This window comes from Oncorhynchus keta, chromosome 30 (assembly GCF_023373465.1).
Source record: "Oncorhynchus keta strain PuntledgeMale-10-30-2019 chromosome 30, Oket_V2, whole genome shotgun sequence".
NCBI lineage: Eukaryota > Metazoa > Chordata > Actinopteri > Salmoniformes > Salmonidae > Oncorhynchus > Oncorhynchus keta.
This window is the reverse complement of record NC_068450.1, coordinates 54,693,410-54,715,159: the sequence shown is the minus strand read 5'-3', so window position 1 is coordinate 54,715,159 and position 21,750 is coordinate 54,693,410. Positions and strand designations below refer to the sequence as shown.

Below are 21,750 nucleotides of genomic sequence, written 5' to 3'. Positions count from 1 at the left end.
CGAGAGAGCGAGAGAGAGAGAGAGAGCGAGAGAGAGAGAGAGAGAGAGAGCGAGAGAGAGACAGAGAGAGAGACAGAGAGAGAGAGAGAGAGAGAGAGAGAGAGAGCGTCATCCATCACCTCACCACCGCTACGCTACTCAATTGAATTGCTTTCCTCTGTTCCTGTCGACAGCACCTTTTTCCAAAAAATACATTCGTTAGACACGGCAGAATGTGTGTTGTGGATTCTCTGAATGTTGTGGACAGGCGTGGGCGGAGAGAAAAGGCCAAGAGAGACAGGCAGCCCACTGTTGTGATGACACCTCTATTATCGTAACTGGCCATCTTGCAGCTAGTCAGCTAGAATACATTACCCACCAGCTTGGTTCACAACTTTGGCATAAAAACAAAGGGGAATTCCCTGAGAGAAAAGGTTACTGTCAATGCAGAGGTAGGAGCGTTTTCCCCAAGAGACAATTCCCCGTCAGGAGCATTTCATTGAACTTAATTGGTGTGTGTGCACAGGGCACACTGACAGACAGAGAGAGATCCTTAAAGTCACGACAACATTGACATCATGTGACACTCAGTGTTGGTGTGATAATCCAAGGACACTGACAGTAATAACACAGTGGCACCAGCCGTCACCCTAACCAAGCCTGCAGAATCAGACACACGCACGCACGCACGCACCACGCACACACACACACACACACACACACACACACACACACACACACACACACACACACACACACACACACACACACACACACACACACACACACACACGCTAACTGCTACCTCAGCAGACGGTATGGACGTGACACTCCTGCTCTGGGGAGATGGGGGCTCCTCCATTCCCTCCTCCTCTTGCTCATCCTCCCTCCCCCTCCTTCTCCTCTTTCTCCCCTCTTTCTCCATCTTCTTCGACCACAACACAGCACCAGCAGCAACTCCGGGCACACAGAGTAGCTGTGGCCCTGACCCTCCATCTCCAATCTTCAAATCTTCCTCTCCCTCCTCTCTCACTTTCTAAGCACTTTCATCACTCCTCACACTCCTTCCCTCTCTCGGTCTCTCTTTCTTTCCTGTTTTCAGTGCGGTGGGTTGGCCCTGAATCTCATATGACATGCATGAGTCTGGCTCCAGGAGTACAGTCCCATGACCCCCTCCCTATCCCAGTAGCAGATAAACGCAAACACCATGGTACTCGACCTAATTTGAACAAGAGTGTACATTCAAGTCAGCACAAGCTGAAGAAGAGACGACAAGTGTGTCTCGCGCGCGTGCGTGTGTGTGTGTGTGTGTGTGTGTGTGTGTGTGTGTGTGTGTGTGTGTGTGTGTGTGTGTGTGTGTGTGTGTGTGTGTGTGTGTGTGTGTGTGTGTGTGTGTGTGTGTGTGTGTGTGTGTGTGTGTGTTTGTGTGTGAAGAGAGACGCAAAAAGGGAAGGGGACAGAGTGGAACTCATGGAGGGAAATCTAATTTGAGTGTTTTATATACGAATTAACATTCTATTTCTGTTCCATTTAGGGGTTGGTGGAGGGGGGAAGGGGTTCTGTCTCTTTTCCTCTACACACCACCGGAGGCTTCTCTCCTGTCTTCTTCTCTGGTATTTATTTGAATGGAATCCCAAATATTTGCATGGGGCATTCCGAATACAATACAGTGAGTGATTGATAGAATTCCTCCATTATCCCTCAACCGCCATCGCTCATTGCTCATCCACCCCTCCAGAAAGTCTCGGCGTGCCCGAAAACACAGTTTGAGGCCTAACACAATCTAGCTCCAGACCCATTCCCAGCCTGTACGAGGGCGAGGTGTGAGGACTGAGAGGGACTGCGTGTGAGGGGAGAGACCAGCGGGTGAAAACAGTCTCCCACAGAGTCGCCATAACCTGCCAATCTGAACCACGAGCAGCTTTTACTGTATGTGGTCTATTTCCCCCATTTTCCATCCCCTGAAAACATTTTCTTAACTGCATACATAACATTTCTGTGCAGGTTTTGGAGGACACAGGGCAATTAGTACCACCACATAATGATGCTTTCTGTGAGTGCTGAGTGGTCCATGTAGAGCAGCATCAAATGGGAATTAGCTCCATAAAGAGTGTAATTACTGTTTTAGTAGTCGAGGACAGGGCAGGGCAGGCTAGGATGTAGAGCTCAGAGGGGAGACAAGGCTATTTTTGTCTCGCTTTCTTTTCAGAGACGTAGAATGTCGAATCTGACTGTGCTCTTTCCGCTATGGGGAGGAGACAGGACTTAATGGCCCTTGAAATGAAATGCCTCTCCAACTTCAACGTGACAGCGGGAGCAACGCTGAGTGGTGGTGGTGGTGGAGTGTGTGTGTGTGTGTGTGTGTATCTACAGCCCCTCCCTCCATCTCCTCCACCCACTCTTCTCAGCAGGGGGCAGTGTTGACTATTCTATATATTCTCTCTCCCCAGGAGGGTCGGAGGACGCCAGAGAGAACCAGAGAGAGGGAACAACAAAGTTTGTCTAACTGTCTAAAACTCTTGTGATACATAGTCGAATCTGACCCTTAAAAATAGTATTTCGTAAGTGTTTCAGTCACAGACAATAACATAGGGTATCTTACCTCCTCATATCCCAGCTGTCTTTGCTTCAGACCTGCCAGGAACAAAAGACAGAAAGAGTGAACACTTGTTAAGAACACTTGGATAGAACACTGGTTAGAACACTATGATAGAACACCTGGATAGAACACTTGTTAGAACTTATGATAGAACACTTGTTAAGAACACTGGTTAGAACACTATGATAGAACACTTGGATAGAACACTGATAGAACACTTGGATAGAACACTGGTTAGAACACTATGATAGAACACTGGTTAGAACACTATGATAGAACACTTGGATAGAACACTGGTTAGAACACTATGATAGAACACTTGGATAGAACACTGGTTAGAACACTATGATAGAAAACTTGGATAGAACACTGGTTGGAACACTATGATAGAACACTTGGATAGAACACTGGTTAGAACACTATGATAGAACACTGGTTAGAACACTATGATAGAACACTTGGATAGAACACTGGTTAGAACACTATGATAGAACACTTGGATAGAACACTGGTTAGAACACTATGATAGAACACTTGGATAGAACACATGGTTGGAACACATGGTTAGAACACTATGATAGAACACTTGGATAGAACACATGGTTGGAACACATGGTTAGAACACTATGATAGAACACTTGGATAGAACACATGGTTGGAACACTTGGCTAGAACACTATGATAGAACACTTGGATAGAAGACATGGTTGGAACACATGGAAACAACATTTGGACCAAACCACCTGGACCAAACCATAAACTTTAAGGTCCTGTGTTACAAGGATGCTACAATGTCTACTTCTGCTATCGTTGCTTTATAAGAATTCAGCTGAAGATAACATTGAACGTTAAGTCCATTGTGGTAAAATTCTGTAGTTGAGAGATTCTAATGGAATGTGAAAAGTGGAGCAGAGAAGTCAAATGAGAGAGGAGTGGAGCAGGGAAGGAAAGAGAGGAGGAGGAGGGAGAGGAAGAGGATGAGTGACAGGGGGAAGAGATGGAAATGTGAGTGTGTGACGTGAGTGATGATGTTGATATAAGTTGGGGAGTGTGAGACAGTGAGAGACAGAGAGAGACTTGGAGAAAGACACGGACAGACAGAGAGACAGAGAGAAACTTGGAGAGAGTGACAGAGAGACAAAGAGAGATTTGGAGAGAGAGACAGAGAGAGACACGGACAGAAAGAGAGACAGAGAGAGACTTGTAGAGGGAGAGAGAGACAGAGAGACAGAGAGAGACTTGGAGAGAGAGACACGCACAGACAGAGAGAGACATGGAGGGAGACACGGACAGACAGAGAGAGACTTGGAGAGAGAGACAGAGAGAGACTTGGAGAGAGAGAGACAGAGATAGACTTGGAGAGAGAGACAGAGAGAGACAGGGAGAGAGAGATACTTGGAGAGAGAGAGAGACAGAGAGAGACAGAGAGACAGAGAGAGACTTGGAGATAGAGACAAAGAGAGACTTGGAGAGAGATACAGAGAGACAGAGAGAGACAGAGAGACAGTGACAGAGAGACAGAGAAGAGAGATACACAGACTTGGAGAGAGACACGGACAGACAGAGAGAGACTTGGAGAGAGAGACAGAGAGGGAGAGAGAGACAGAGAGAGACTTGGAGAGAGAGACAGAGAGGGAGAGAGAGACAGAGAGAGACTTGGAGAGAGAGACAGCGAGACACGGACAGACAGAGAGACAGAGAGAGACTTGAGAGAGATACAGAGAGACAGACAGAGACAGAGAGACAGTGACAGAGAGACAGAGAGAGAGATACACAGACTTGGAGAGAGACACGGACAGAGAGAGACTTGGAGAGAGAGACAGAGACACAGAGAAAGACAGAGAGACAGCGAGAGACACAGAGAGACAGAGAGAGAGCGACACAGAGAGACAGAGACAGAGACACAGAGAGACTTGAAGAGAGACTCGAAGAGACAGGGACACAGAGGGACTTGGAGAAAGACACAGAGAGACACAGAGAGATACAGAGACTCAGACAGAAGGGGAGAGAGACAGAAAGAAAGAGATACACATTTCACACATTTCTTCACACAGGGTGGTGGGGTTAGACAGGGATGCAGCTTAAGCCCCACCCTCTTCAACATATATATCAACGAATTGGCGCGGGCACTAGAAAAGTCTGCAGCACCCGGCCTCCCCCTGCTAGAATCCGAAGTCAAATGTCAGCTGTTTGCTGATGATCTGGTGCTTCTGTCACCAACCAAGGAAGGCCTACAGCAGCACCTAGATCTTATGCACAGATTCTGTCAGACCTGGGCCCTGACAGTAAATCTCAGTAAGACCAAAATAATGGTGTTCCAAAAAAGGTCCAGTCACCAGGACCACAAATACAAATTCCATCTAGACACTGTTGCCCTAGAGCACACAAAAAACTATACATACCTTGGCCTAAACATCAGCGCCACAGGTAACTTCCACAAAGCTGTGAACGATCTGAGAGACAAGGCAAGAAGGGCATTCTATGCCATCAAAAGAAACATAAATTTCAACATACCAATTAGGATTTGGCTAAAAAGACTTGAATCAGTCATAGAGCCCATTGCCCTTTATGGTTGTGAGGTCTGGGGTCCGCTCACCAACCAAGACTTCACAAAATGGGACAAACACCAAATTGAGACTCTGCACGCAGAATTCTGCAAAAATATCCTCCGTGTACAACGTAAAACACCAAATAATGCATGCAGAGCAGAATTAGGCCGATACCCACTAATTATCAAAATCCAGAAAAGAGCCGTTAAATTCTACAACCACCTAAAAGGAAGCGATTCACAAACCTTCCATAACCAAGCCATCACCTACAGAGAGATGAACCTGGAGAAGAGTCCCCTAAGCAAGCTGGTCCTGGAGCTCTGTTCACAAACACAAACACACCCTACAGAGCCCCAGGACAACAGCACAATTAGACCCAACCAAATCATGAGAAAACAAAAAGATAATTACTTAACACATTGGAAAGAATTAACAAAAAAACAGAGCAAACTAGAATGCTATTTGGCCCTACACAGAGAGTACACAGCGGCAGAATACCTGCCCACTGTGACTGACCCAAAATTAAGGAAAGCTTTGACTATGTACAGACTCAGTGAGCATAGCCTTGCTATTGAGAAAGGCCGCCGTAGGCAGACATGGCTCTCAAGAGAAGACAGGCTATGTGCTCACTGCCCACAAAAAGAGGTGGAAACTGAGCTGCACTTCCTAACCTCCTGCCCAATGTATGACCATATTAGAGAGACATATTTCCCCCAGATTACACAGATCCACAAAGAATTCGAAAACAAATCCAATTTTGAAAAACTCCCATATCTTTTGGGTGAAATTCCACAGTGTGCCATCACAGCAGAAATATTTGTGACCTGTTGCCACAAGAAAAGGGCAACCAGTGAAGAACAAACACCATTGTAAATACAACCCATATTTATGCTTATTAATTTTATCTTGTGTCCTTTAACTATTTGTACATTGTATATATATATATAATATGACATTTGTAATGTCTTTACTGTTTTGAAACTTCTGTATGTGTAATGTTTACTGTTAATTTTTGTTGTTTTTCACTTTATATATTCACTTTGTATGTTGTCTACCTCACTTGCTTTGGCAATGTTAACACATGTTTCCCATGCCAATAAAGCCCTTGAATTGAATTGAATTGAATTGAATTGATACAAAGACAGAGAGAGAGAGAGAGAGAGAACTTCGAGAGGAGTCTGGGTCAGTAACTCGTTCTCATAAGTGACAGTCAACGTTTGCAGGAACATGACTGCTCCTTATCTTCTAAATGGGATGGCTTCACTGTACCCATCCAGACAAGACATTACCATTAGGGCTGCTTGACTTTAATAACAATAGGCTTTACAGATAGCCTTTTTCCTTGTATAGCAACACATACAGTGAGGCAAAAAAAGTATTTAGTCAGCCACCAATTGTGCAAGTTCTCCCACTTAAAAAGGTGAGAGAGGCCTGTAAAAAAAAAATCCAGAAAATCACATTGTAGGAATTTATTAGCAAATTATGGTGGAAAATAAGTACTTGGTCAATAACAAAAGTTTATCTCAATACTTTGTTATATGCCCTTTGTTGGCAAAGACAGAGGTCAAACCTTTCTGTAAGTCTTCACAAGATTTTCACACACTGTTGCTGGTATTTTGGCCCATTCCTCCATGCAGATCTCCTCTAGAGCAGTGATGTTTTGGGGCTGTTGCTGGGAAACATGGACTTTCAACTGCCTCCAAAGATTTTCTATGGGGTTGAGATCTGGAGACTGGCTAGGCCACTCCAGGACCTTGAAATGCTTCTTCCGAAGCCACTCCTTCGTTGCCCCGGGTGGTGTGTTTGGGATCATTGTCATGCTGAAAGACCCAGCCACGTTTCATCTTCAATGCCCTTGCTGATGGAAGGAAGTTTTCACTCAAAATCTCACGATACATGGCCCCATTCATTCTTTCCTTTACACGGATCAGCCGTCCTGGTCCTTTTGCAGAAAAACAGCCTCAAAGCATGATGTTTCCACCCCCAGCTCTCTGCAGGTCATTCACTAGGTCCCCCCGTGTGGTTCTGGGATTTTTGCTCACCGTTCTTGTGATAATTCTGACCCCACGGGGTGAGATCTTGCGTGGAGCCCCAGATCGAGGGAGATTATCAGTGGTCTTATATGTCTTCCATTTCCTAATAATTGCTCCCACAGTTGATTTCTTCAAACCAAGCTGCTTACCTATTGCAGATTCAGTCAACCCCGCCTGGTGCAGGTCTACAATTTTGTTTCTGGTGTCCTTTGACAGCTCTTTGGTCTTGGCCATAGTGGAGTTAGGAGTGTGACTGTTTGAGGTTGTGGACAGGTGTCTTTTATACTGATATCAAGTTCAAACAGGTGCCATTAATACAGGTAACGAGTGGAGGACAGAGGAGCCTCTTAAAGAAGAAGTTACAGGTCTGTGAGAGCCAGAAATCTTGCTTGTTTGTAGGTGACCAAATACTTATTTTCCACCATAATTTGCAAATAAATTCATAAAAACTCCTACAATGTGATTTTCTGGATTATTTTTCTCATTTTGTCTGTCATAGTGGAAGTGTACCTATGATGAAAATTACAGGCCTCTATCATCTTTTTAAGTGGGAGAACTTGCACAATTGGTGGCTGATTAAATACTTTTTTTGCAACACTGTATAGTATTTAAACAGGAAAAGATAATGTAATATAAAGCTATAATTGTTTGTCAACAACCAATTTGATATGGGAAATTATTGAGGGTATAAATGTATGTTGTTGTTCATATAAAAGCCACATCTATAAATTGACACATTGGGTAATTAAACTCATACAAACATGTTTCAGTCTAAATATATTTGTCTTGGAAGAATACAGTACAGCTGGCACATTGCCTTTTCCAACTAACTAAAACTCCTCTTGGCTCAGCATGTGCAGCCATCGACAAAGTCAAGCTATAATTAGATTGGGTAGAAATTAGGAATGCCAACCAGAAAATGGAGGTCACGATCTCTGCAGTATGTGCAGCCATCCTGGGGTAGGGACGTTCTGGTATGACTCTGACTGAAGGGCATTGGACTAAGGTGAGGTAAAGTAGCTACCATAGAAATAGAATCCCTAGAACGGAGGTCTCCCGAGTGGTGCAGCGGTCTAAGGTACTGCATCGCAGTTCTTGAGGAGTCACTACAGACCCGGGTTCGATCTCGGGCCGTGTCACAGCCAGCCGTGACCGGGAGATCCATGAGGCAGCACACAATTGTCCCAGCGTCGTTCAGGTAAGGGGAAGGTTTGGCCGACCGGGATGTCCTTGTCCCATCGCGCTCTAGCAACTCCTGGTGGCGGGCCGGGCGCCTGCAAGCTGACCACGGTTGCCTGTTTGGCGTTTCCTCCGACACATTGATGCGGCTGGCTTCCGGGTTAAGCGAGCAGTGTGTCAAGAAGCAGTTCGGCTTGGCAGGGTCGTGTTTCGGAAGACGCGTGACTCTCGACCTTCACCTGACCCGAGTCCGAAAGGGAGTTGCAGCGTTGGGACAAGACTGTAACTACCAATTGGGGAGAAAAAGGGGGAAAAGTAGGTTAGGATATTAGGATATTATATTATAGCCACTAGCTCTGCCTTGGTACAGCACGTCAGGGTTATTTATGGAGGCACGGAGAGACAGTCACTCATGCTCCATCACACGCCGAGCCCACCATTCACCACCTACCCTCCTCCCTCCATTCCCATCCCTCCATCTCGCCCTCATACAGACCCGTACATACAGATAGCCCTCATCAGTATTCCTGAGGCAGAACAGAGCAGAGCGGAGTGGGCCGTAGCTGTTGGAGGTGGACACTTGTCACAGGATGGCAGGCAGCTTCCAGGCAGCTTGTTAATCCACTACCCACTGGGAGCAGCCTGGGGGGCTCAGGCAGGCATATGTTGAACGGACCGAGCCGCTGTAGCCTTCCAGCCAAGTCTACCAGACAGTCACACACAGATAGACATCACACAAATGGGCACTACACAGGTACAGCTTGAGGGGTGTCGAAAAAAAGTGCAACTTTGTCTATTGTGCAACTCACCCAGGGGGGAGTGGGGGTATTGAGGAGGGGATGAGATGTGTCAGAGTGAGAGAGAGAGAGCGAAGCTGAAAAAGCACACACACACACACAGATTGGATTCTTCAAGTACCCACTCCTCAATGAATTGAGGTTGAGGCATTTTTGGGGGGAGTCGATGTGTCATTGATGCTCTTATACTATTTCCTCTGAGCTATATTGGAATTGGAATGCCCTGTGGCGTGTCCCTCGTAGCCAGTCTTAGCCAGTCCTGTCCTCTGTAATCTTACCTCTGGCATACTATCATACTGTGTTGTGTGGGATACATGGAAAATAGCACAAGTACGTAATGATTCAAGACACGAGTAAACATGCAATCATGTGCAGAAGCAGTGTACTAGCAGCCTAGTGTTCAGACATACTATCAGCGTCTCTGAATAGCCTAGAGATAGGCGCTCGTTTGGACACCCTGTGAGTTATGCTCCCAGGCCAAGCAGCTGAGCAGTACAGCTGTTCTCTCTCTGATAGAAATGTGCAACACTCATCCGAGTCTCTTCAGATCACAGGAAACAACAGTTTCCTTGTTCAAACTGACAGGACAATAGAGAGGAGGAATATCGTCTGTGTACGATAACAAAATCACTTAGCGCAGTTCTGATTCGAACAAGACACAACCAATGTGGTGGAAACTGGTTAGTGGACGTGCCATTGCATTTGAATTGGCAGTGACCCCTTACAGATTTGCCCTGAGTTTTTTAGTGGACTACAGAGCACTTACTTTATTTTGTTTAAACTGCAGCTGTGAGAGTGATGCATTATTCATCTCTGTCTACAGAACCACCACCATCCTGCTTCCCCAGCTCTATAACATTATAACTACCCTGACTGTATAACAGCTCTATAACTACCCTGACTGTATAACAGCTCTATAACTACCCTGACTGTATAACAGCTCTATAACATTATAACTACCCTGACTGTATAACAGCTCTATAACATTATAACTACCCTGACTGTATAACAGCTCTATAACATTATAACTACCCTGACTGTATAACAGCTCTATAGCATTATAACTACCCTGACTGTATAACAGCTCTATAACTTTATAACTACCCAGACTGTATAACAGCACTATTACTACCCTGACTGTATAACATCACTATAACATTATAACTACCCTGACTGTATAACAGCACTATAACTACCCTGACTGTATAACAGCTCTATAACATTATAACTACCCTGACTGTATAACAGCACTATAACTACCCTGACTGTATAACAGCTCTATAACATTATAACTACCCTGACTGTAGGTCCTTCTGTGGCTCAGTTGGTAGAGCATGGCGCTTGTAACGCCAGGGTAGTGGGTTCGATTCCCGGGACCACCCATACGTAGAATGTATGCACACATGACTGTAAGTCGCTTTGGATAAAAGCGTCAGCTAAATGGCATATATTATTATATTATTATTATATTATAACAGCACTATAACTACCCTGACTGTATAACAGCACTATAACTACCCTGACTGTATAACAGCTCTATAACATTATAACTACCCTGACTGTATAACAGCTCTATAGCATTATAACTACCCTGACTGTATAACAGCTCTATAACTTTATAACTACCCAGACTGTATAACAGCACTATTACTACCCTGACTGTATAACATCACTATAACATTATAACTACCCTGACTGTATAACAGCACTATAACTACCCTGACTGTATAACAGCTCTATAACATTATAACTACCCTGACTGTATAACAGCACTATAACTACCCTGACTGTATAACAGCTCTATAACATTATAACTACCCTGACTGTAGGTCCTTCTGTGGCTCAGTTGGTAGAGCATGGCGCTTGTAACGCCAGGGTAAAAGCGTCAGCTAAATGGCATATATTATTATATTATTATTATATTATAACAGCACTATAACTACCCTGACTGTATAACAGCACTATAACTACCCTGACTGTATAACAGCACTATAACATTATAACTACCCTGACTGTATAACATCACTATAACATTACAACTACCCTGACTGTATAACAGCACTATAACATTATAACTACCCTGAGTGTATAACAGCTCTATAACATTATAACTACCCTGACTGTATAACAGCTCTATAACATTATAACTACCCTGACTGTACAACAGCTCTATAACATTATAACTACCCTGAGTGTATAACAGCACTATAACATTATAACTACCCTGACTGTATAACAGCTCTATAACATTATAACCACCCTGACTGTATAACAACACTATAACATTATAACTACCCTGACTGTATAACAGCACTATAACATTATAACTAACCTGACTGTATAACAGCACTATAACATTATAACTAACCTGACTGTATAACAACACTATAACATTATAACTAACCTGACTGTATGACAGCTCTATAACATTATAATTACCCTGACTGTATAACAACACTATAACATTATAACTAACCTGACTGTATGACAGCTCTATAACATTATAATTACCCTGACTGTATAACAACACTATAACATTATAACTAACCTGACTGTATAACAACACTATAACATTATAACTAACCTGACTGTATGACAGCTCTATAACATTATAATTACCCTGACTGTATAACAACACTATAACATTATAACTAACCTGACTGTATAACAACACTATAACATTATAACTAACCTGACTGTATGACAGCTCTATAACATTATAATTACCCTGACTGTATAACAACACTATAACTCCCCTGAGTGTATAACAGCTCTATAACATTATAACTAACCTGACTGTATAACAACACTATAACATTATAACTAACCTGACTGTATAACAGCACTATAACATTATAACTAACCTGACTGTATAACAACACTATAACATTATAACTAACCTGACTGTATGACAGCTCTATAACATTATAATTACCCTGACTGTATAACAACACTATAACATTATAACTAACCTGACTGTATAACAACACTATAACATTATAACTAACCTGACTGTATGACAGCTCTATAACATTATAACTACCCTGACTGTATAACAGCACTATAACTCCCCTGAGTGTATAACAGCTCTATAACATTATAACTACCCTGACTGTATAACAGCACTATAACTACCCTGACTGTATAACAGCTCTATAACATTATAACTACCCTGACTGTATAACAGCACGATAACATTATAACTACCCTGACTGTATAACAGCACTATAACTACCCTGACTGTATAACAGCACTATAACTACCCTGACTGTATAACAGCTCTATAACATTATAACTACCCTGACTGTATAACAGCACTATAACATTATAACTACCCTGACTGTATAACAGCACTATAACATTATAACTACCCTGACTGTATAACAGCACTATAACATTATAACTACCCTGACTGTTTAACAGCACTATAACATTATAACTACCCTGACTGTATAACAGCACTATAACTACCCAGTACCCATCCCCCCTGACAACCAACCTCCCCCCTAGGAACTGGAACCACCTGCACCTTGATACCTTAGCTGTCTACCTTCCCTCCCCTGACAACCTGCACCTTGATGCCTTAGCTGTCTACCTTCCCTCCCCCTGACAACCTGCACCTTGATGCCTTAGCTGTCTACCTTCCCTCCCCCTGACAACCTGCACCTTGATGTCTTCACTGTCTACCTTCCCTCCCCCTGACAACCTGCACCTTGATGCCTTAGCGGTCTACCTTCCCTCCCCCTGACAACCTGCACCTTAATGCCTTAGCTGTCTACCTTCCCTCCCCCTGACAACCTGCACCTTGATGCCTTAGCTGTCTACCTTCCCTCCCCCTGACAACCTGCACCTTGATACCTTAGCTGTCTACCTTCCCTCCCCCTGACAACCTGCACCTTGATGCCTTAGCTGTCTACCTTCCCTCCCCCTGACAACCTGCACCTTAATGCCTTAGCTGTCTACCTTCCCTCCCCCTGACAACCTGCACCTTGATGCCTTAGCTGTCTACCTTCCCTCCCCCTGACAACCTGCACCTTGATACCTTAGCTGTCTACCTTCCCTCCCCCTGACAACCTGCACCTTGATGCCTTAGCTGTCTACCTTCCCTCCCCCTGACAACCTGCACCTTGATGCCTTAGCTGTCTACCTTCCCTCCCCTGACAACCTGCACCTTGATGCCTTAGCTGTCTACCTTCCCTCCCCCTGACAACCTGCACCTTGATGCCTTAGCTGTCTACCTTCCCTCCCCCTGACAACCTGCACCTTGATGCCTTAGCTGTCTACCTTCCCTCCCCCTGACAACCTGCACCTTGATGCCTTAGCTGTCTACCTTCCCTCCCCCTGACAACCTGCACCTTGATGCCTTAGCTATCTACCTTCCCTCCCCCTGACAACCTGCACCTTGATACCTTAGCTTTCTACCTTCCCCCCCCCTGACAACCTGCACCTTGATACCTTAGCTGTCTACCTTCCCTCCCCCTGACAACCTGCACCCACCCTGGGGGAGATGTGGGTTACCATCTCACTCCTCTCTCGTCTTCTCTCCCACTCAGTGAGACAAACACATGTTCTGCTTCTTACCTCATCCTTCACCTCTCTCCTCACCCCTTTCCTCTCCCACTTAGCGAGCAAATCACCCCTCTGCTCCCGCTGGGGCTGCCTCCTCTCTCTTCCTCTCTTCTCCTCTCTCCCCTCGTGATCACGTCACCCCTCACGTGTCTTCTCTCCCACTTTGGGAGCAAAACAGCCCCTTTGCATTTTTATGCTTTATTCAATGAGCTGTGGGATTCCAAGCTGTATCTGCAGATCAGCAGTATAACTTGCCAGTCCGTGCCAAGCTACTGACACTTGGAAAAGTCCAGTCCCTAAGGGTGCCCGCATCCCTGGAACACGGCAACATACCACACTACAACACCAGACCCTGTTAACAAGCTGCTGCCTGTCATTACCTGTAGAGTGTGTAAGGATAGTTGTCCTGCCAACAAGTTAGGTATTGTGTTCCCTAGGTAACATACAGTACATTCCCCATGCAGTGTATCCTGGAATCTGGCATAGTACAAAGATGGAACACAATAAGCATAGCAGGTTAATACCAACGAGAACTCTGTAAATACTGTTTGTGGGTATGAGGAAGCTTGAGCAAACACTGCTCGATCCCCTAACCGGACTGGAGCCAGTGTGGTACTGTTTCTAGGGAGGGTAGGTTTGACTGATACTCACCCAGGCGATGGAAAGCCTCCGTGGCTGCTTGTCGTAGGTTCTGCATCCCAGCGTTGGTTCCTGCCTGGTGGTACTGTGGAACTGCCGTGGAACCGCTATAGAACCTCACTTCCACCCCAGCATCCTTAGAATTGGACCCAGCTACAGCAGCTCTCCCATCTCAGTCACAGCCCCTCCTTGTCTTCAGCAACCTCGGACGAAAACAGCTTTAGCAACACAGACAGGATTTTCCTACTTTCCCTTTTTTCTTCTTCCTCCTTTTGCCTGAAGGTGCTCTTGCCTCCTCTATTACTCTCTCTGTTTTGCTCTCTCCCTCTCACAATATTACACTGTATCCTCCCTCTCTCTCTCTTTCCCTTCTTTCTCCCTGTCCCCTCCTGCTGACAGTTCCTCTGCTGCCTGCGAGGCAACATTCAATAGCCAATCAGCGGAGTCAGATAGGTGGCACTGCCCAATGAGCTCTCAGTGGAGGAGAGAGCCGGGGCTGTTGGTGTGTTTTGAAAGGTTGGAGCTTGAGCATTGTGTTCAGGGGTCACTAATGTGTGTGTGTGCTGTGGGCAGAAGTGAGCCACGCTTTTGATCATCTTCATTCCAATAACTCAAGCATAGATTGGTTAAAAAAACAACATCTAAATCGGCACACAGAAACTAGAGGCCGTGAGTAACTTGGTCAAAAAGAATGGCACCGATTGGCCAGTGGTCTCACTTAGACCCTCATATTCGCCGACCCGTTTGACCTCGAGACTTGCAATACAGGCGTCTTTCCTCACGCTGAACAAATTTGCCTCAAGGACCCGTAAGGTCCATTAGGATAGATTTTCCTCCATCTTGGACATTTTGGAAAACCTGAAAAACACATTCTCACGAACCATATGTCCAAAGAACACCAAGTTTGGTAATGTAGGTCCATGGTACATCGCTTAACTTAGTTTGAAAAATGCTTGATTGGTTAAGATATGTCCTGATTTATCAATAACTCAGACATCAGATTTGACATATCCAAAGACATGGCCGCACGATAACAGCAGATGCATATTAGCAACTAATGCTAAAATATGCCAAAAATATTTATATTTTTAAACATTTGAAAAACTTATTCTCATGAACCATAGGACCAATTAACACATCAAATGAGTTAGTAACAAATCCAAAATCAGATTTTATGTGTCCATTTAAACCACTGTAAATCTACTCCACAGCGGCCTATCGACTTGAAATGTGTCACCACTATCGGGGACGTCCCTAAGATGAACCGTGCTGAATTTGGTTTTGATACCTGAAAAAACAAGGAAACTATGAACAACTCATTCATTGCATATGTAACACTAATGCTCAAAATGATCTGCAATCATCTTCTCCTCATGAACCATACAGTGGCAAGAAAAAGTATGTGAACCCTTTGGAATTACCTGGATTTCTGCATAACTTTGACATACAATTTCATCTGATCTTCATCTAAGTCACAACAATAGACAAACTCAGTGTGCTTAAACTAATAACACACACATTATTGCATTTTTCTTGTCTATATTGAATACATCATTTAAACATTCACAGTGTAGGTTGGAAAAAGTATGTGAAACCCAAGGCTAATGACTTCTCCAAAAGCTAATTGAAGTCAGGAGTCAACTAACCTGGAGTCGAATCAATTAGACGAGATTGGAGATTTTGGTTAGAACTGCCCTGACCCATAAAAAACACTCACAAAATTTGAGTTTGCTATTCACAAGAAGCATTGCCTGGTGTGAACCATGCCTCAAACAAAAGAGATTTCAGAAGACCTAAGATTAAGAATTGTTGCCTTGCATAAAGCTGGAAAGGGTGACAAAAGTATCTCTAAAAGTCAGTCCACGGACAGACAAATTGTCAAATCAAATCAAATTGATTTATATAGCCCTTCTTACATCAGCTGATATCTTAAAGTGCTGCACAGAAACGCAGCCTAAAACCCCAAACAGAAAGCAATGCAGGTGTAGAAGCACGGTGGCTAGGAAAAACTCCCTAGAAAGGACAAAAGCTAGGAAGAAACCTAGAGAGGAACCAGGCTATGAGGAGTGGCCTGTCCTCTTCTGGCTGTGCCGGGTGGAGATTATAACAGAACATGGCCAAGATGTTCAAATGTTCATAAATGACCAGCATGGTCAGATAATAATAATCACAGTAGTTGTCGAGGGTGCAGCAAGTCAGCACCTCAGGAGTAAATGTCAGTTGGCTTTTCATAGCCGATCATTAGGAGTACCTCTACCGCTCCTGCTGTCTCCAGGGAGTTGATTACAGCAGGTCTGGGACAGGTAGCACGTCCGGTGAACAGGTCAGGGTTCCATATCCGCAGGCAGAAATGTTGAAACTGGAGCAGCCGCACGGCCAGGTGGACTGGGGACAGCAAGGAGTCATCATGCCAGGTAGTCCTGAGGCATGGTCCGCGGGCTCAGGTCCCCGAGAGAGAGAAAGAAAGAGAGAATTAGAGAAAGCATACTTAAATTCACACAGGACATCGGATAAGACAGGAGAAGTACTCCAGATATAACAAACTGACCCTAGCCGCCCGACACATAAACTACTGCAGCATAAATACTGGAGGCTGAGACAGGAGGGGTCAGGAGACACTGTGGCCCCATCCGATGATACCCCCGGACAGGGCCAAACAGGAAGAATCCTAAAGTGTCAGCTAAAGACTTATAGAAATCTCTGGAAGATGCTAACATCTCTGTTGACGAGTCTACAATGCGTAAAACACTAAACAAGAATGGTGTTCATGGGAGGACACCATGGAAGAAGCCACTGATTCTGACTATCTCTGAAACTCACTAAGATAATACCTTTGATAATACAGTGGTAGAAATACATGGTTATAACATCTCCCGAAAAGACAGAAATGCCAACGGAGGCGGTGTTGCAGTCTATATTCAGAACCAGATTCCTGTAAAGCTTAGCGACGATCGAATGTTAAATACTGTTGAAGTAATATGGCTACAGGCTCATCTGCCTCACTTAAAGCCTATTCTTGTGGGAAGCTGCTATAGACCCACCAAGTGCTAACAGTCAGTATCTGGATAATATGTGTGAAATGCTTATTTTCTTGGTGATTGAAATATTGACTAGCTATAATCAAGCTGCCACCTCAGGAAAAAACTTCAAACGGTAACCAGTGCCTGCAACCTGGATCGGGTCGTCAGTCAACCTACCAGGGTAGTTACAAAGAGCACAGGAATTAAATCATGCATTGATCACATCTTTCGTGACAGTGTAGATATTTGCTTTAAAGCAGTATCCAAATCCATAGGATGTAGTGATCACAATATACTAGCCATATCTAGGAAAACCAAAGTTCCAAAGACTGGGCCTAATATAGTGTATAAGAGGTCATAGAATAAGTTCTGTAGTGATTCATATGTTGATGATGTAAAGAATATTTGCTGGTCTGTGGTGTGTAATGAGGAGCAACCAGACGCTGCACTTGACATATTTATGAAATGACTTATTCCAGTTACTAATAAGCACACACACATTATGAAAATGACTGTAAAAACGGTTAAAATCCCCTTGGATTGATGAGGATGGTTGAGAGGGATGAGGCGAAAGGTATGGCAATTAAGTCTGGCATCCCAACTGATTGGCAAACGTACTGCAAATTAAGAAATCATGTGACTAAACTAAATAAAATAAAAAAATAAACTACACTATGAAACAAAGATAAATTATATAAAGAATGATAGTAAAAAGCTTTGGGGCACCTTAAATTAAATTTAGGGTAAAAAAGCCAACTCGGCTCCTTCATTTATTGAATCAGATGGCTCATTCATCACAAAGCCACTGATATTGCAAACTACTTTAATGACTTTTTCATTGGCAAGATAAGCAAACTTAGGGATGACATGCCAGCAACAAACACTGACACTACACATCCAAGTATATCGGACCAAATTATGAAAGACAAGAATTGTACTTTTGAATTCCGTAAAGTCAGTGTGGAAGAGGTGAAAAAAAATATTGTTCTCTATCAACAATGACAAGCCACCAGGGTCTGACAATCTAGATGGAAAATTACTGAGGATAATAGCAGAAATATGCCACTCCTGTTTGCAACATCTTCAATTTAAGCCTCCTAGAGAGCGTGTGCCCTCAGACCTGGAGGGAAGCTTTACTGGCTCAAATAGCCGACCAATCAGCCTGTTACCAACCCTTAGTAAACTTCTGGAAATAATTGTGTTTGACCAGATACAATGCTATTTTACAGTAAACAAACTGACAACAGAGTTTCAGCATGCTCATAGGAAAGGACAGTCAACAAGCACAGCACTTACACAAATGACTGATGATTTGCTGAGAGAAATTGATGATAAAACGATTGTGGGGGCTCTTGTTAGACTTCAGTGCAGCTTTTGACATTATTGATCATAGTCTGCTGCTGGAAAAACGTATGTGTTATGGCTTTACACCCCCTGCTATACTGTGGATAAAGAGTTACTTGTCTAACAGAACACAGAGGGTGTTCTTTAATGGAATCCTGTCAAATATAATCCAGTTAGAATCAGGAATTCCCCAGTGTAGCTGTTTAGGCCCCTTGCTTTTTTCAATTTTTACTAACGACATGCCACTGACTTTGAGTAAAGCCAGAGTTTCTATGTATGCAGATGACTCAACACTATACACGTCAGCTACTACAGCGACTGAAATTACTGAAACACTCAACAAAGAGCTGCAATTAGTTTCAGTGTGGGTGGCAAGGAATAAGTTATCCCTAAATATTTCTAAAACTTAAAGCATTGTATTTGGAACAAAACACTCACTAAACCCTAAACCTCAACTAAATCTTGTAATAAATAATGTGGAGATTGGGGAAGTTGAGATGACTAAACTAACTGCTTGGAGTAACACGATATTGTAAACTGTCATGGTCAAAACATGTTGATACAACAGTAGCTAAGATGGGGAGAAGTCTGTCTATAATAAAGCGATGCTCTGCCTTCTTAACAACACTATCAACACGGCAGGTCCTACAGGTCCTAGTTTTGTCATACCTTGACTACTGTTCAGTCGTGTGGTCAGGTGCCATAAAAAAGGACTTAGGAAAATGGCAATTGGCTCAGAATAAGGCAGCATGGCTGGCCCTTGGATGTACACAGAGAGCTAATATGAATAATATGCATGTCAATCTCTCCTGGCTGAAAGTGGAGGAGAGACTGACTTCAACACTACTTTTATTTATGAAAGGTATTGAAATGTTGAATGCACCGAGCTGTCTGCCTAAACTACTGGCACACAGCTCGGACACCCATGCATACCCCACAAGACATGCCACAAGAGGTCTCTTCACAGTCCTCAAGTCCAGAACAGACTATGGGAGGCACACAGTACTACTGTCAGAGTGTGCGCAACTGGTCGAAGGAAGTCAGGTGCAGGAGAGCAGAGATGAGTGAACAGGCACACTTTATTCAGGCAGAGGAAAACAGCCAGACGCAACTGAGTCACAACACTCCGGCCCAAGGGAAAAAGTGAATGTGCACAAATGACACAAAATGGCACAAAATACAAAAACCACGGGTACACCCATACCCTAGGGCAAAACCAGCGTGAAGAGTCACACACATAATGAAACGAACAATAACACACACAGACATGGGGGGAACAGAGGATAATATACACGTAGAGTAATGAGGGGATATAAACCAGGTGTGCGGAAAAACAAGACAAAACAAATGGAAAATGAAAGGTGGAGCGGCGATGGCTAGAAGACCGGGGACGTCGACCGCCGAACGCCACCCGAACAAGGAGAGGGACCGACTTCGGTGGGAGTCGTGACAACTACATAGAGCCATGACTACATGGAACTCTATTCCACATCAAGAAGCTGACGCAAACAGTAAAATTAGATTTATAAAGCAGACCTTATGGAACAGCGGGGACTGTGAAGCAAAACACACACACACTGGCACAGACACACGCGCACACACTATACATACACATGGATTTAGTACTGTAGATAGGTGATAGTGGTGGAGTAGGGACTTGAGGGCACACAGTGTGTTATGAGGGAGCATCATGGTTTGGGGCTGCTTTACTGCCTCAGGGCCTGGACAGCTTGCTATCATCGATGGAAAAACGAATTCCCAACTTTATCAAGACATTTTGCAGGAGAATGTAAGGCTATCTGTCTGCCAATTGAAGTGCAAAAGAAGTTAGGTGATGCAACAGGACAACAACACAAACGACAGAAGTAAATCAACAACAGAATGGCTTGAACAGAAAAAAATGTGCCTTCTGGAGTGGCCCAGTCAGTCCTGACCTCAACCCGATTGAGATGCTGTGGCATGACCTCAAGAGAGCGGTTCACACCAGACATCCCAAGAATATTGTGGATCTGAAACTGTTTTGTAAAGTGGAATGGTCCAAAATTTAGCCTGACCATTGTGCAGGTCTGATTCGCAACAACAGAAAACATTTGGTTGAGGTTCAGGGCCTCCCGGGTTAAGGGCGCTTACTGCAGCACCAGCTGTGCCACCAGAGACTCTGGGTTCGTGCCCAGGCTCTGTCGTAACCAGCCGCGACCGGGAGGTCAGTGGGGTGACGCACAATTGGCCTAGCGTCGTCTGAGGGAGGGCTTGGCCGGTATGTCCTTGTCTCATCGCGTGACTCCTGTGGCGGGCCGGGTGCAGTGTGCACTAACCAAGGTTGCCAGGTGCACAATGTTTCCTCCAACACATTGGTACGGCTGGCTTCCGGGTTGGATGCGCGCTGTGTTAAGAAGCAGTGCGGCTTGGTTGGGTTGTGTATCGGAGGACGCATGACTTTCAACCTTTGTCTCTTCCAAGCCCGTACGGGAGTTGTAGCAATGAAACAAGATACTACTAACAATGGGGGAGAAAAAGGGGTAAAATTCAACAACAAAAAATGTTATTAAATTCAAGGGTGAATGTGAATGTGAATGTTTACAGGGTGTGTTCAATAAAGACATGAACAATTATAATTGTTTATGTGTTATTACACAGACAAAACAAATGGAAAATGAAAGGTGGAGCGGCGATGGCTAGAAGACCAATTTATGCAAAAATCCAGGTAATTCTAAAGGGTTCACATACTTTTTCTTCCCACTGTATGTCAGAGTCACTCCAGATTTTGTATTTAGAGTCATTCAAATATGACTGCACTGTACCTATAGATACAAGTTAGCACATACTCTAACTCTAAAATAATAATAATAATAAAATAATGTTTTTTTCACTGATAAAGAAAGATAGCTCCTACCTGCACCCGTTTTTCACCTTGACATTGACACACATTAATCAAATAGGAAATTACAGTGTAAAACAGCAGAATTCCATATCTGGTGTATTTCAAAATAGATAGCTAACAAAGCTAAGCCACTTGACAGAATCGATGTAATAATTTATTTT

At 44.0% G+C, this 21,750-nt stretch overlaps 1 protein-coding gene across 5 annotated transcripts in view; it reads right to left on the bottom strand.

The window, feature by feature from the left end:
- Nucleotides 1-21,664, bottom strand: part of LOC118363750 (cyclin-dependent kinase 15-like) — a 38,579-nt gene extending 16,915 nt beyond the window's left edge. For 4 of the 5 annotated variants that reach the window (XR_008087643.1, XM_052488590.1, XM_052488587.1 and 1 more), the window contains exons 1-2: nucleotides 14,357-16,586; nucleotides 2,582-2,613 (exon numbers count right to left, since the gene is read on the bottom strand). Coding sequence is in view for 3 of the 5 variants with exons in the window: in XM_052488587.1 (XP_052344547.1) it covers nucleotides 2,582-2,613; nucleotides 14,357-14,402 (78 nt within the window). In the remaining 2 variants the exon portion in view is untranslated. The other variant, XM_052488588.1, reaches the window with a different exon arrangement.
- Between the last annotated feature and the right edge of the window lie 86 nt (nucleotides 21,665-21,750).